This window comes from Poecile atricapillus, chromosome W (assembly GCF_030490865.1).
Source record: "Poecile atricapillus isolate bPoeAtr1 chromosome W, bPoeAtr1.hap1, whole genome shotgun sequence".
Classification (NCBI taxonomy): domain Eukaryota; kingdom Metazoa; phylum Chordata; class Aves; order Passeriformes; family Paridae; genus Poecile; species Poecile atricapillus.
This window is the reverse complement of record NC_081288.1, coordinates 28,771,417-28,785,107: the sequence shown is the minus strand read 5'-3', so window position 1 is coordinate 28,785,107 and position 13,691 is coordinate 28,771,417. Positions and strand designations below refer to the sequence as shown.

The window sequence follows — 13,691 nt, the reverse complement described above, 5'->3', positions numbered from 1 at the left end:
AGTAATTATCTGAAAAAGTTGCTGGATAGCAAGGCTAAGGTAATATTCTTTCTCCCACTCCAGTGTATTTTACAACACTGTAAAATATTAGTCTCTGCAAGTGGAAAAACATATATAATGCTACTAGCCTGTCTCAACATCCCCACTTTTCTAGAGGCAGATGAGGAAACTTCTTCAGAAGCGTTTGAACACCAGAGACAGTCTTTCATTTTGTTGTGAGGCTGATGCCCTTCTGATTCCTCTTTATTAATATACTGTTTGCTGGTATGTAGATTAATTATTTGATATTGCAGTCAATGACATGGGATATTAGACAGTCTTCCAACAGAAGTTCCTAATTATTACGCATTTGCATTGGTTTTATTGCAAATCTTATTGTAACGTCAAGTTTGGGTGACCCTGCATTTATCCATTTTTGACACATTCCATGATTTTTATTACCTCTAAGATCCCCTTTTCTATTATATTTTCTGTTTAAATTTCTTTAATATCTACCGGTAATGAATACCGGCACGACACTGGTTTGAGAAAGTCAATATATAATTATTTTCTTTCTCAAGGAAAACTGTCTTATTGTTGCTTTTTCCTAGCAATTATCCCCCATAAGTATATCTTACTTGTCAGTCTGTCTATTTCTCAGTACTTTCTTCCATTCTTAAAAGGACTTCAGTGGCTGGGATTGGAAGAAAGCAGGTATTATGTTGTTGTCTATGCATATGCAGTAGAAAATGCATGAAATTGTGAGCATAGGTAATTTTTACTGATTCTCTGTAGAAAATCCTGAATTGAAGAGCAATTACTAAAATACGAACAGAGATTTTGCGTAATTAGTTAAAATGAAGTCTTGTTTTTAATAGTTCTCATGATCAAGAAGATCTGAAAGTGTTACTTTTAAGCAAAAGTTTTGCAGTTAGTAGAACACTTAGAAATACTGATTTCTAATGTGAAGTAGGAAAAAAATGCAAAAATTTGAATAGTTGCATTCATTTGACGCATACTTTTCATTGTTTTAATTTCCATATGCACTATAAAGCAGTTTTCATGTAAATGATGAAAAGGACTTGACAGGTTTCACTCAGATACTTGAAAGGGACGAGCATTTACGCTTTCATTTTTACCCTTTCTTCTAAGGTCTTTCAGTTGCTGCTTTCACAAGTTCTGTGCTTGCCATTAAAATACTTTTCCTTCACACTTGCCAAGTTAGATGCTTGCATCTGACACACAAACAGATCCTTTCATGTTGGTAATTGCAGTAGGTGTGGACATGACTGTGCCGGCTAAAGCAGCTGGGGTAGAGGGGCTGCAATTTGACAAGGTTTTCTTTAAAGAACACACTTTTCAAAACGGATCAAGATTGTAAATGTGAAGGGCCTTCTCAGTGGGCTGTTTCAGGACAAATGCACAACACTGGGAATAATGAAGTAACTTTGCAGTACACTTACCCCATCCTTCCATATTTGTGGTAGCACAGGCTCAGTTGCTCCATGGCTTGTTATTTTCTTTTCCCCTACTACCTTTCTTCTTCCTCCTGCTTCCTTTTTCACCTTTATTTCTGCTCTGTCATACCTTGCAGCACTCTCACCCCACCCAGTTCACCTTTTGTTTTGCCTTTCAACTCCAAGTTACATGTGTTGTCTTGGACTGGATCCACATTAGATTTCAGTATGAAATGTTCAGTTACAGGACACATTGCTTTTATGCAAAACATTTTAATTGCAATTTGAAATGCATCTACCAGCTGAAGACTATATAAATATGTGGCCATATTAAAACTGGGAAGTCAGGAAAAGATTAAGTCTTGTATCTTTCTTTCTTTCTTCCTAAAAACTTTTTACATATGTATTTAAAACTCTGGCATTTCAGAGTGGGATTTTTTCGGTTGAATTTTTAATTCCATTTTTAATTCACTTTTCTCATTCCACTGTTTCATGTTAAGATTGTTACACTGCTGACTGCCATATGAAAGGAGAAATATTTAAACCAAGGCAGCTCAGAAACAGCTGGGATTAACTGGATGGTTCAGTCCATGATGTTGGACTGATAGTTCCAGGCTATACAAGCTTTGCTCACCTGCTGTGATAATGCAGGTACAAAATGGCAATGTAAATGACAGTATTTTGGAGGATTTCTACTTACTTGGAATTTAAAGGCACATACATTAAGATACATGAGCTGTAAAAGGCTAGAAAAGGGGATTTGGTAGTTTACATTTCTTTTAAATCTCAATGTAAACTTTTTATGCTAGATTACTAGAAATTGCCCAGATAATGTTTTAAACAATCAGTTTTAAGTGCAGCTTCTGTTTGGTCTGGAGACGCATGTGCTGGTTCTGACAAATGATGACAAGTTGGCTTGTGGTGTTGTGATTTGGTTTGCTTTGGTTGGGTTTGCTTGGGTTTGTGTTTGTTATTTGTCACTGTGACATTTTAATATATATAGATCACTTTATTTTGTCATGATTGTTTTGTTTCTGTTTCAGCTTATTTGTATTCTAAGGTGTGTGTATCCTTTGTTACAAAGACTTGCTAGGCAATATGTGAACTAAACCTTCAGGCATATGTTTGAGGTTCTCATTAATGGTTTTAATTATTTCACTAATGTGGCTGCATTGATAGGAAGGTGTTAAAATGGCATCATCTGTTCTTCAGCAGAGATCAGCTGAAGCAGTTTCTTGTTGTCTTCCTGTGTTTGGAGATAGCTAAAGAAATTATAGCAGACCAGAATGCTTTGACTACACTTTTCTGCTTTACCAGTTTCTACCCAAATGCTTGCTGAAATATAATATTAGGAGCTGAAAAACTTGTTTCAGTTTTTGACACAAATGAAAGTGTTGTTTATATGTGACTGAAAGCCCAGTGCCAGCTTCCCCCTGGCTTCATCATGGCTGCAAGCATTCTGAAGCTGGGTTCTAATTTAGCTCAGAGCAGCACATTTGAATCTCCGTTTCTAATGTGTAACATGGCAGTCTTCTCCAAAGAATTGCATTTCCTTCTTTTTACAGAAGAAAAGAGCAGTTGTTTCTCTGTAGTCTTTAGAACAGAACTATGTTTGAGGAAACGAGTTTTCACAAGTCCTTGTACTACGAAAACTTCCCTGAGAGAATTTTGTGTAAAATAGTCATGATACTAAAAACGGGTGGTTATATTTTCTTGTTTGGTTGTCTCAGGGTTTTCTGAAAACTCTTCATTAATTGCATTTCACAATGTTGACCTCTGGTTAAATTTGTAAGTCTTAACCATTCTGGTGGTGTCAGTACTACAGAAACATATGGGATAAGGTGATAAAGTTCTCTCTCAGATCATGGACATGCTTAATTTTACCATGGGAAAGTAGTGTGGACCAGTCCTCTAACACCTGTTTGCCAGTTCTTCCTGGATTTCCTTTTCATTCTCAAATCTGAGATATTTACAAGTACCCGAAAACTGTGTGTGCCAACACTATGGGATACAGAAATGGATACTCCTCTTCATGAGTGTAGGTGGATGCTGCAAATAGTCAAAATCCTGACCTTTATGACAGGCATAATGAGCAGTCTGTTTTGTGTGGGGATGCCCTGCCTACACCATGCTCCTCTAGGTGGGAAACACAATGTTCAGCCTTTTGGTTTTTCAAGTTTCCTTAAGATTTTCCTGTACCCCTGAATTTCATTTGAGAGAAATGCATGGTTGGTGAAGTGAAGTAGGGGAATCTAGCTGGGGAGGCTGGAGATACAGGACTTCATGGTGTAGCGTCTATCAAGTACAGCATCTGCTGAGAGCAGCTGGAATGCGTGTCTTGGAGCAAGGACTGGGGGTGTACCACAGAGCTCCACTCAAAGGCTGCCCTGCAGATCTGCAGCTTCTAGAGTGGGCTGCAGAAATAGCCTGACTATTGGATAGCTCCTGTTGAGGAGATTGCTGTCCAGGGTAATTTAGTAAAAAACCTTGAATAGCGTGTCTAGCCAAAAGAAGGTCTTTCTTCCTGAGAATTGCATGTGAAATAAACTGGCCATGAGACAGACTCCTGTTTTATGCCTTTATTAGGACTCAGCCTTGGGGTGGGGCTTTGAGGTGTCACTTGCACCACTGTTGCACCCACACTGGCAGCTCCAAGGAGGAGGCACAATTCAGATTTGCAACACACTGCAGAGCTGGGGCTTCCATCCTCATGGGAGTAACCAGCAAGGCTGTTGTTCTGGCTCATTGTCCAAGGGGGTCAGTCCTTTCCAGTCCTCTTGAGGTCATGGTGATGCAGGAAGATGGTTTTTAAGCAGGCTTAGGTGATGCAGGAAGACGATCTTTCATCATAGCTTGCTAGAATATGTTTCTTTGTCTTTTTATTCCTTTGCTAGCTCGTTGTTTTGGTGTCTTGCATGCCTTAGTTTGCATGTTTTTGGGCACGCAGCCCCCTGGGAACAGCTTTGTTACATAGTAACAGGGAAGTAAGGGAAGGGGTAGAGGTATGTCTTATAAGAACTCTTAAAACACTTCAACAACTGGTAAGTAATTAACATTACTAAGAACTATTGGGGTAAACAAGGAGTACAACAAACAAGGTTTACAAATGGGACAAGAACATTAACTCTACACAACTAAACACTTAGTTTAGATTAGATTAACACTTAGATTTCTTAAGAGATTTTTTTTTTCATGACACGTGTATGAGACCATATTGGCAGAGTTAATTTAATAGTTGCCTGTTTAACTAATTCTAGATTTTGGCCTTCCAGACACATCAAAATAAAGAAATGCATGCTGTGACACTTGCTGACTTGGAAATTCAAAGAACTTTCTCAATTGATGCAGTCAAGTAGGGCTTCAAAAGTAGCTGTCATACAGGGTATTTTTCTAAGGGTTTTGATTTCCTTGCAGAGGAGGAATTGAAAGGAAATTACTTCAAACTAATGTATTTTTTAGAGGGAGCAAATTAATAGCTTGATATTAGGTTTTTCCTTTCTCTAGTTCCTTTTAAGTCTCCATTTTTCAATCTGCTTTCTCCTGGTGGAGAGAGCCATGGTTCAAAAAAAAATGTTGGCTGGGAAGATCATCCAGTTGGAATGAAATTCCTCTTGACTTTATGCAACTCAATTTATCACTGATTATTTTAATGTGCCTTTTTCTTAAGCTGTTAAATCAGTGGTTAAATCAGCTCGTCATACTAAGAAACCTGAACCTAGGAAGTATTTTAAATAGCAGCGACTCAACAGAAGAATTCCATGGTTGATAATTCTGAAATACATTTCTCTATGTATAGGAAAGATGAGTCCCTATAGGGATCTGTGAACATAAGTAGTTAGATATTTCTTTCTTATATTTGGTATTGTATTTTCAGAATTTGATTAGTGGCAGCATCAGAACGTAAGGCAAAAAGAAATCAGGTTGTAATAATGGATAATAAAGAGAACCATCATGTCAGGCACTCCAAATTCAGTGACTGATAATTCAGGCAGCTTCTGCTTGCATTTAGTAATCATACGATCCCTCTTTTTGCCTCTCCTCAGAGCCTTACCTGTGTGAGAATTGCCTTTCAGACTTCTTAAAGGCTTTGTTTTACCCAAATGAAATAGAGCAGATAATCTCAGTGCTTAGGCTTTGTGCATCTGTCACCATCTGCCTGCACAAAAAAAAATTCTAATATTCCTATCTCTGATATTCCTGTATTCCTGATATTCCTATATACTAGGGTGTATCATGTCAGCATTTGTACAGACAATGTGTGTCTGATAACTTACGTTTTTTTCCGTGTTAATTGCTCAGAGATTTTTGGTAATTACAGTGCTTTTGTAACTCTTTGTCTATCCTAAGGAAACTTGTTGACTCCAATCTGTAAATCTTTACCATTTTAGTTCAACAATACGTGATAATCTCTTGCACAAAACAACAACAAAAAGAAGAAACCTCAACTAATTTTTGTAGCAGGTTTAAGGAAGTAAAAACTAATATAATCATGGGGTTTTTTTCCTAGAAACTATCTTTAAAACCACAGAAATATATAAGACCTCCCCTATTTTTCTCATCATCTAAGGGAAGATGTTGGTGATATCCACAGTCTGACCATCCAAGGGACAGCAGTTGATCTAGAAGATAAATTTTGTTTGGTGGTAGTCTAGGGGTTTTTGTTAAAACATTTAATGTAAAATCTGGGCAATAGCTTAAAAGATCCCTTTATGCTCTTTAAAGAGAATGTTAAAAATAGGTTTGTAGGTAGAATAATAAATGCTAAAATTTGTCATAATGGGTGAGAATACAATAATGGAATCACTGAATTAATACAACTCCAATACAACTGGAGTTTCCTGATGGCTTTTGATGTGTTTTTTAAGAATACAAGTTCCAGTGTAGCTTTCCCTGTTTCTTAATGTGAAGTCAGTGTCTTTAAAAGTACACAAGCAAAGCTGTCTCAAGATAAGTAATATATTGTCCTGATGACTGCTCTGTCAGAAAGTTACACCACTACAGAGGAAAGGACAGATTACAGATTACAACCGGATTAAAATTTTAGGAGTCTTATAGTAGTTGAACTATACTTTATAACAGCAGATTTTTATACATTTACCTGTAAAACAGCAATATCCTACTATTCATCAGGGATTTTTACTTCTTACAAAGCTGAAAATAATTTAGTACTTGTTACTGCAAAGCATTCGTTTGGTTATCGCCCATTTTTCATGTCCTGGGATATTAGTCTGAAATTACCTTCTCTTGCTCATTTCATCAGTTCTTTTCTAATAAGTATCAATTCTGTGATCTCTCCTTCTGAATGTTCAATATGTGTCCCTTTCCCACCTGTGTTCCCTGGATTTGCTTTTGCAAAACAAAGGAGTTTTGTTTTTCAGAGCGGGAAGTTCACAGGAAGTGAAACAGGAGGTGTCATTGATCTTACACTGGATGAAGAGGATGACAGCTGTTCTCAAGGTAGGTGAAAAATACATTCTTAGCTGCAGGGATAGTTAACCTACAAGTGTTCATTCTATGAATGGCAGAAAAGAATAAACTACTGTTTTTGCTTAGTGGTGTTTCAGCTAGATAGGACTCATTAAAAAAATTCTGTTAGGTGTTAGATAAAAGGAATTTTGATTACAGTCTTACAGATTTTTGCCATTCCTTTAAGCATTAGTGCTAGCTCTGCTTAAATACCTCAGGCTTGGAGAGTAATTTGAGATGTTTGAGTTCTTGATGATGTTTTCGAAAGCTCTTCTAGATGTATTTATTCTTTCTGTTTACTGATTATAATTAAAGGCCATTTAAGTCTATAGTTGATATTTAGGCATTAGAGTATTACAGCTTCTAATCTTTTGTTTAACTAACACTGTGTGTGCAAGAGTTTAAAGACCAAATGCAAACTGTTGTTTGCTTAAGGACTGTATGCCAAGAGCAGAGTAAATATAGTCGTGCTCTTAAGTACTTTGGTAGTTTGGATGCACTTAATCATTTAAAAAAAACACATTTCTTTTTATATAAATATTGTGTAAATGTAGGCCAGTCTAATTATAGTTAGCATTGGATTAGTGAAGAATGATAGTACTTCACAGAAGTACTCTGCTTAAGACCATGTATTGTGCTGTCATTTTCATTGGAAATAAATAATATTTCTACTATTGGAGGTAAAATTTTCATTCTGTCTGGTCTCTAAATGCATGTCCCTGTGCTACATTCTGAAGTCTAGCCACCAAGAAGTTTGATTCCTCTGGACGACCTTGATAGTTATTTCTCTAGCTTGTGCATTCAAGTTCCACACAAACATTCTTAATAGCTTGACTTGCTTTGCATTTGTATTACACAAATATAGAAAATCATTTTGGCATGTGGTAGCATTTTTTTCCAGTGAGAAAGAAAGAATAGAGTTAGAGAATGGTTTGGGTCAGAAAATATCTTTAAGGTGATCTCATTCCAGCCCCCTTTGCCATGGGCAGGGATACCTCCCACTAGACCATGTTGTGCAAAGCCCCATCCAGCCTGGCCTCGAACATTTCCATGTGATGTTATCACCAAAAAGGGAGTGTGTGGGGTATGCAAGTATTAGGGAAGCATGATGCAATTCAGATAGCTGACTGTCTGGTTCTCCTGTCAGTAGAGGGTATGTGGTGCAGAGTGAATTGAGTATGAGACAACAGTGTGTTCTCATTTCAATTTAAGTATTCCCCAAACTGACACTGGTGGAACCATAGCTGAAATAGGGCGTCCAGTTTTGGCTCCCTCTTCTTCAAGCTCAGAAGAGTTGTGCCACTGGAGAGGCCCTCACTGATGGTGAGGATGGTGAGGGCCTGGAGTGCATGACCTGTGAGAGGAGATCAACAGACCAGGGCATGTTTGGCGAAGAGCTAAGCAAGAGACAGTGTAAGAGCAGCTACTTGGAGAATAGTTTAAAAAAATGGAGCACAACTCTCTTCAGCAGTGCCAAATGATACATTTAGGGGCAGTTGCCATGAACTGCAAGTTCAGGAAGTTCAAGTTCAGCTTGAGGAGGAAAGAAGTCACCATAGTGGTATAGAGAGGAATGGTAGAAGCTGCACTATTGAATGTTTCTGAGATTCACCAGGGCAAAACCAGAGATAATAACTTGTTATTGATGGTCCAGCTTCAACAAGAAATTGGACTGCATAGCCGCCAGAGGTCCTTTTCAGCCAGGATTTTGACTTGATCAGCTGAGTGTCAGAATAGCTGAGGCAATCAAGTTTTTATCACTGTCATCTCTTCTGAAGGTTAGTTCTCCAAAAGATAAAAAGGTGATTGCTTGGAACTGTGCAAGCCTGTCAGGTAAGGTTATCCTCCCGAGTCCTATTTAATATTCTGTAAAAGACACCCAGCAGATGGATTAAAATGAATTTGTGGTATGTTTTAAAATAGCATGTCACAGTATTTTAATATATTTCACATAATATTTTTCTATCTAAAAGTTTCTGAAAATTGCATTTTCCAGAGAGCTTTTTTCTTCCTAATGCATTAAGTAGATGTTCATCTCACAATTGCCATAGAAGATCAATACCACAGTTGCACATATAACTGTAAGACTGCTTCTCTAGGTAGGAATGCTACAGAGTCATAGCTCCATTGCAGCTGAATTCTTTTTCAGTTTCTTTGCTGGCACTTGAGCCAGTATCTTAAAAAATTCTGCAGTGGGATATTCTGAGATTCTTTCCCCTTAGTTGCTAGGTGTTGGAATATTGTCATTCTGCTAAGAGGAAAGTTAGTGGAGTACTTTCATGCTGGGTTAGCTCCTGTGTGTCTCTTCACTGCAAACCAGAAACTGATAGTCTGAAGCCAATGCAGGTTAGTTCATATTTAGAATTTGTGTAGTCAGTGTTTTGTTTTTTTTTAACATAAGCTGTAGAAACATAAGAAAGCCTAATAAAAGCTTGAATCTCACCATGTAGTGAGAACACAGCACTAGGATTTTTGAGCAAGTTTCTCAGGAATGTGTTCTAATAACTTCAAGGTTAAACAGAGGAAGAGTACACAGCTTTTGCTTGATCATAAGCAGCTGTATATAAATGCTATACCTTTGGCCAAGTACTCTTTTCTGCAGCACTTTGTTTACAACAAATGTGGAGCAGGTTTTATTTTCTCCCAAATTTACACGACCTCATGATAGAAAATACTTACGGCCTTATGCTGTTTCCTGCAGGAATACTAACTCAATACTAATTAAAATTGAAGAGCAACATTTACATAGTGTTGGGAACACTCAGTGCCTGATTATTTTCTTTACAGCATTGTCACACACATGAAAAGTAAACCTAATTCTGTTACTTGTAGAAGGTATTTAAACAGATCTTAATATCTACTAATATCTAATAATACCTTCTGATTTGTGCAAAAATTGTGAATGAAAAGGGTATGTAATTTTTAAGAAACCGTGTTAAGAGTAATCTAGATACTTTGCTGTCTGCAAGTATCTTGGAGTACTTGCACTTTGGACCTTGCTGGCCTTTTTATAAAAGGATCATCAAATTATTTTGTATGAATATTGAAACAGTAGATTTAGTCTAAAGTAGGTCTGTAGTCTAAGAAAAGATATGTAAGTGTACCCTTAAATTAAAACAGCTATGTTCTGGTTTTTTATCATTTTGTAGGAAAAATTATTAAATACATAATCAGTTTTTTATTTTATTAGGTGTTTTATGTGGTTAACAAATCTATAGTTCTCTGGATAATTTTTTTCTCACTCTTGAAAGTGCCTGTGGCATGCTTGCTGTTCTGTAATCCATCTATACCCATTATGAACTACAACACTGTTCAAAACTCCTTTGTGCTATAACTGCAGTGTTATAGACTGTTTCTGGCATGGAAATTAGTCCCTCTATTAGATCAGAAGTTTCACTTACACCTCCAGTAGTAACAATTTCCATTTTATGCTCATTTGCCTATTTTTCTGTCTCCTCTAAATCCACATTTGTTGTAAATATGATGCTGTGTTCATTTAATTAGTATTGGAAACTGTTCCATAATGACTTTTAACCTTAGTCCTGTGCTTACTATGTGCCCAGTCTTCCTTGCTGGTTTTTTTTTTTTTTTTACTTAAATAGCCTTTGCTGTTTGTTTCCATTTATTTAATGAAGTCTGGTTAGTTATCGGTCATCATTTCCTGTGGGTGGTGCAATGCTGACCTAGTTTCCAGTCACTGGAATGTCAGTGGGGCTCTTCTTGATTTGTCAAGGGTAAATGAACTTGCTCTGTGTGAAATGAAAAACAGAAGCAAAACTGGAAAAGCCCTCACATTTGTTCAGACGGTCATCTTTCCTTGAACCACATTTACAGCAGTAGGGTGTAAAGTTTTTTTCTTGTTGGATTGTAAGTGCATCTTCTAAGTCAGGGCTAAGAATGTACTCTTGTCACTGAAATTACTCAGTGGTAGTGGAGATGTGCATCAGTCTGTAAGTATTTGAAGTAAACAGTCTGTAGGAATGTCTTCAGAGTCATGTAGTTTATTGAACACTGGGATATCTCTCATAATCATGGACAATAAAAAAAGCTTGAACCAATCACAAAGCATGTTAGTTGATCAAAGAGCAGGAAGGATCTCACCTTTTGTTTTCAAAATGAACAACAGTGTATTTTCATCCAATAGCTTCAGTGAAGTAGCCTGGCTGTTGAGTCTACAGAAAGACAATATGGGCTGCAATTGATACTGTGTTTTATTTTTGAGGTCTTGAATTTGGGGACATGGTCTGGGGGTGATTATGCTGGTGCTGGGTTGATGGTTGGACTAGATGATCGTGAAGATCTCTTCCAACTTTGATGATTGTGATTCTGTAATTGTGTCTCATAGAATCATAAAGCAGTTTGTGAAGGGTACTGCTACTTCAAGCTCTTAGCAGCTAGTGTTAAACACAGCTTAGTGAGACCATCAAAATAGTCTCAAACTGCTAAAAATCCCATAATTTTGAGCTATGCTGGCATTAACCCTGTTCTTAATGCTTTGAAGTCTAGTTGGTATATTTAATTGAAGATTCTAAATGTGGCCCTCACTTTATTGTTATATATTCTCAAGAGTAAAATGAGTATTTACATATTTTCATCTTTATGGTCTAAGCTCTTTTACTAAATTAGTGGCTGATGCTTGTACAGTTTTATTAGGGAAGAATCCTTCTGAGTGACTGCCCTTAAAATCTACTCTTTTATCTTGTGTTTTTTAGTTCTTCCAGGGTGTCTTCTCTGCCCATTAGTGCTTTAATGTCCAGATGAAAGCTTCTCAATTCTTCTTTATGCAACTTGTGTAAAGTCTTGATTAGATACAGACTTGTACTCTAATCAATATTTTATCTAGTCACAAATAAACTAAAGCAGGAAAAAGTATTGTTCTAGTAAACCACTGATACAGGCAATATTTGTCAGTATCACAAGTCAGTTAAGTCATGTTAAGGAGGGTGTCAGTGTGATAAAACAAATTTTCTTTTTAAAGTTTTCTATAAATAATAAAGCGATTTCCCCTTTTTAAGTAAATACTGTGAAAATTCAAAATAGCAGCAAGAGGACTGAATAACAGATTGAACAAAGGAAAGAGCAAAAAAAAGATGTAAACATCAAAGGTAGACAAGGCTTATTTAGGGAACTAAATTTGAATACTGCAGTGTTGAGGCCTTTAAAGGTTTTAGGATTTTTTTTTATTAATAGAAACTTTTAAAGACTTTGGCACAGTTTTCCATTGAATTCATGTTTCCAAATTGCTCTGAAATATGCACACTTCGTGATAATAGACTAAAACATTGTGGAGTGTGTCTGGGCAGAGGAGATTGTGGTGATGAAAGCAAAGAGAACTGAATGAGTTTTCTGCAGATTTGTTTGCATAAGCAAAAAAGGTCAGAGAAATGTCACGCTTGGAATATCCTCACCAGTCTGTAAATGGGAGAGGGAGGAAAGGATTGTAAAACTTTGTGATGCTTGAAACTGTGATTCAGAAATTAAGATTTCTGTTATTGTCTATATATTTTGTTTATTTTAATGCAGATGGCAAGAAGCAGAAGCAGAACCAGAGCCAGGCACCTGTGACAGGACTGAGCATACCTACCCAGCCCTTGACTCGACCCCTGCAGCCTTTGCCACCTTTGCAGCCAAGCCCTGTGCAGCAGCCAGGTGTGACAACAAGTGGCCCTTCCCAGACCACCATCCATGTATTACCCACAGGTAACTTCATTGAACATCACTTTGTGAGTGCAGTGGCTGCTTTTTTCCTTGAATTAGACTGCTGTGTGCTCCACACTGTGATAATCTTTAATAAAAAGTGAATATTCAGAATGTTTGAGTCACTTAAAATCCTCCATTCTAGTCAGTTTCCCCTGTAGCATTTTTTGTTTTAAACAGATAAAGGGGAAAGATAGTACGATTGATTTGGAAACAATTCAGGATCAGTGTAATTCCATGGAGAGGAAGAAATCCTGCTAAGGATGGTCATGGAAATTATTAAATACACTATTGTTGGTAAAAATGAAGGAGAAGAAACTTGTACCTTCTTTAAGTAATGGGGGAAAAAACATTATCTGTAGTAGTAGAGATGGACAATGACACCTGTTTCTTCTTCCATCATGGCCCAATCTTTATTGCACACAGCTTATATTTATATGGTTATTAGAAGGCACCATGTTTAATTCCAGATGGTTAGAACTCAGTTCATTGGCTGGTAATGGTGAGTGTATATGTCAGTCAAAACTCTTCTCTCTAACAATGTTTACATACTTTTTCTACTGATTGTTATGGAACAAATGCCTTGTTATTACAGGCGCACTTGTTTTTCTTCCCAAGAATAGTTTGTTATGTTAATGAACTTTTCCTTTTCAAGGATGTTTTTGCATGGGAACTTAACCAGGCTAGCTGCTGGCTATACTTAGCCAAAGTAACAAGGCCAGAACCATGATTTTACAAGGCCTTTCTTTTGTAAGGTTTTACCTATATGTGACAAGTATCAGCATCGTTGCTACGTCTGTTCCTGTGCAATTAATGCTTTTGGCAGAGGGAATGGTTAACATTCGGGCGAACATTAAAGTTCTAGCCCTAGGTACATCCTACTTTGTAGTGTGATTGTTTTCCCTTTTCTAAAGAAATGTAGATACACTTTTTTTTTCCTTTTTTTGAAATTCTTTGTAGATTTTATATTCTTCCACTGTCTTTACACACAGGACCTTTGCAGGGATTGGGGAAATAAATATATCTTTTCTCCTAGGAAGCTGTATATATATTGACCTTAATATTTCAGGTGAAAATACTGTTTAGACTGTT

General features: G+C 37.0%; 1 protein-coding gene across 18 annotated transcripts in view; it reads left to right on the top strand.

The window, feature by feature from the left end:
* LOC131591963 (activating transcription factor 7-interacting protein 1-like) overlaps positions 1 to 13,691 on the top strand; it is an 83,937-nt gene that overhangs the window by 61,090 nt on the left and 9,156 nt on the right. For all 18 annotated transcript variants that reach the window (XM_058863124.1, XM_058863108.1, XM_058863112.1 and 15 more), the window contains 2 exons: positions 6,815 to 6,893; positions 12,426 to 12,602. In XM_058863124.1, coding sequence (XP_058719107.1) covers positions 6,815 to 6,893; positions 12,426 to 12,602 — 256 coding nt within the window. The remainder of the gene's footprint in view (positions 1 to 6,814; positions 6,894 to 12,425; positions 12,603 to 13,691) is intronic.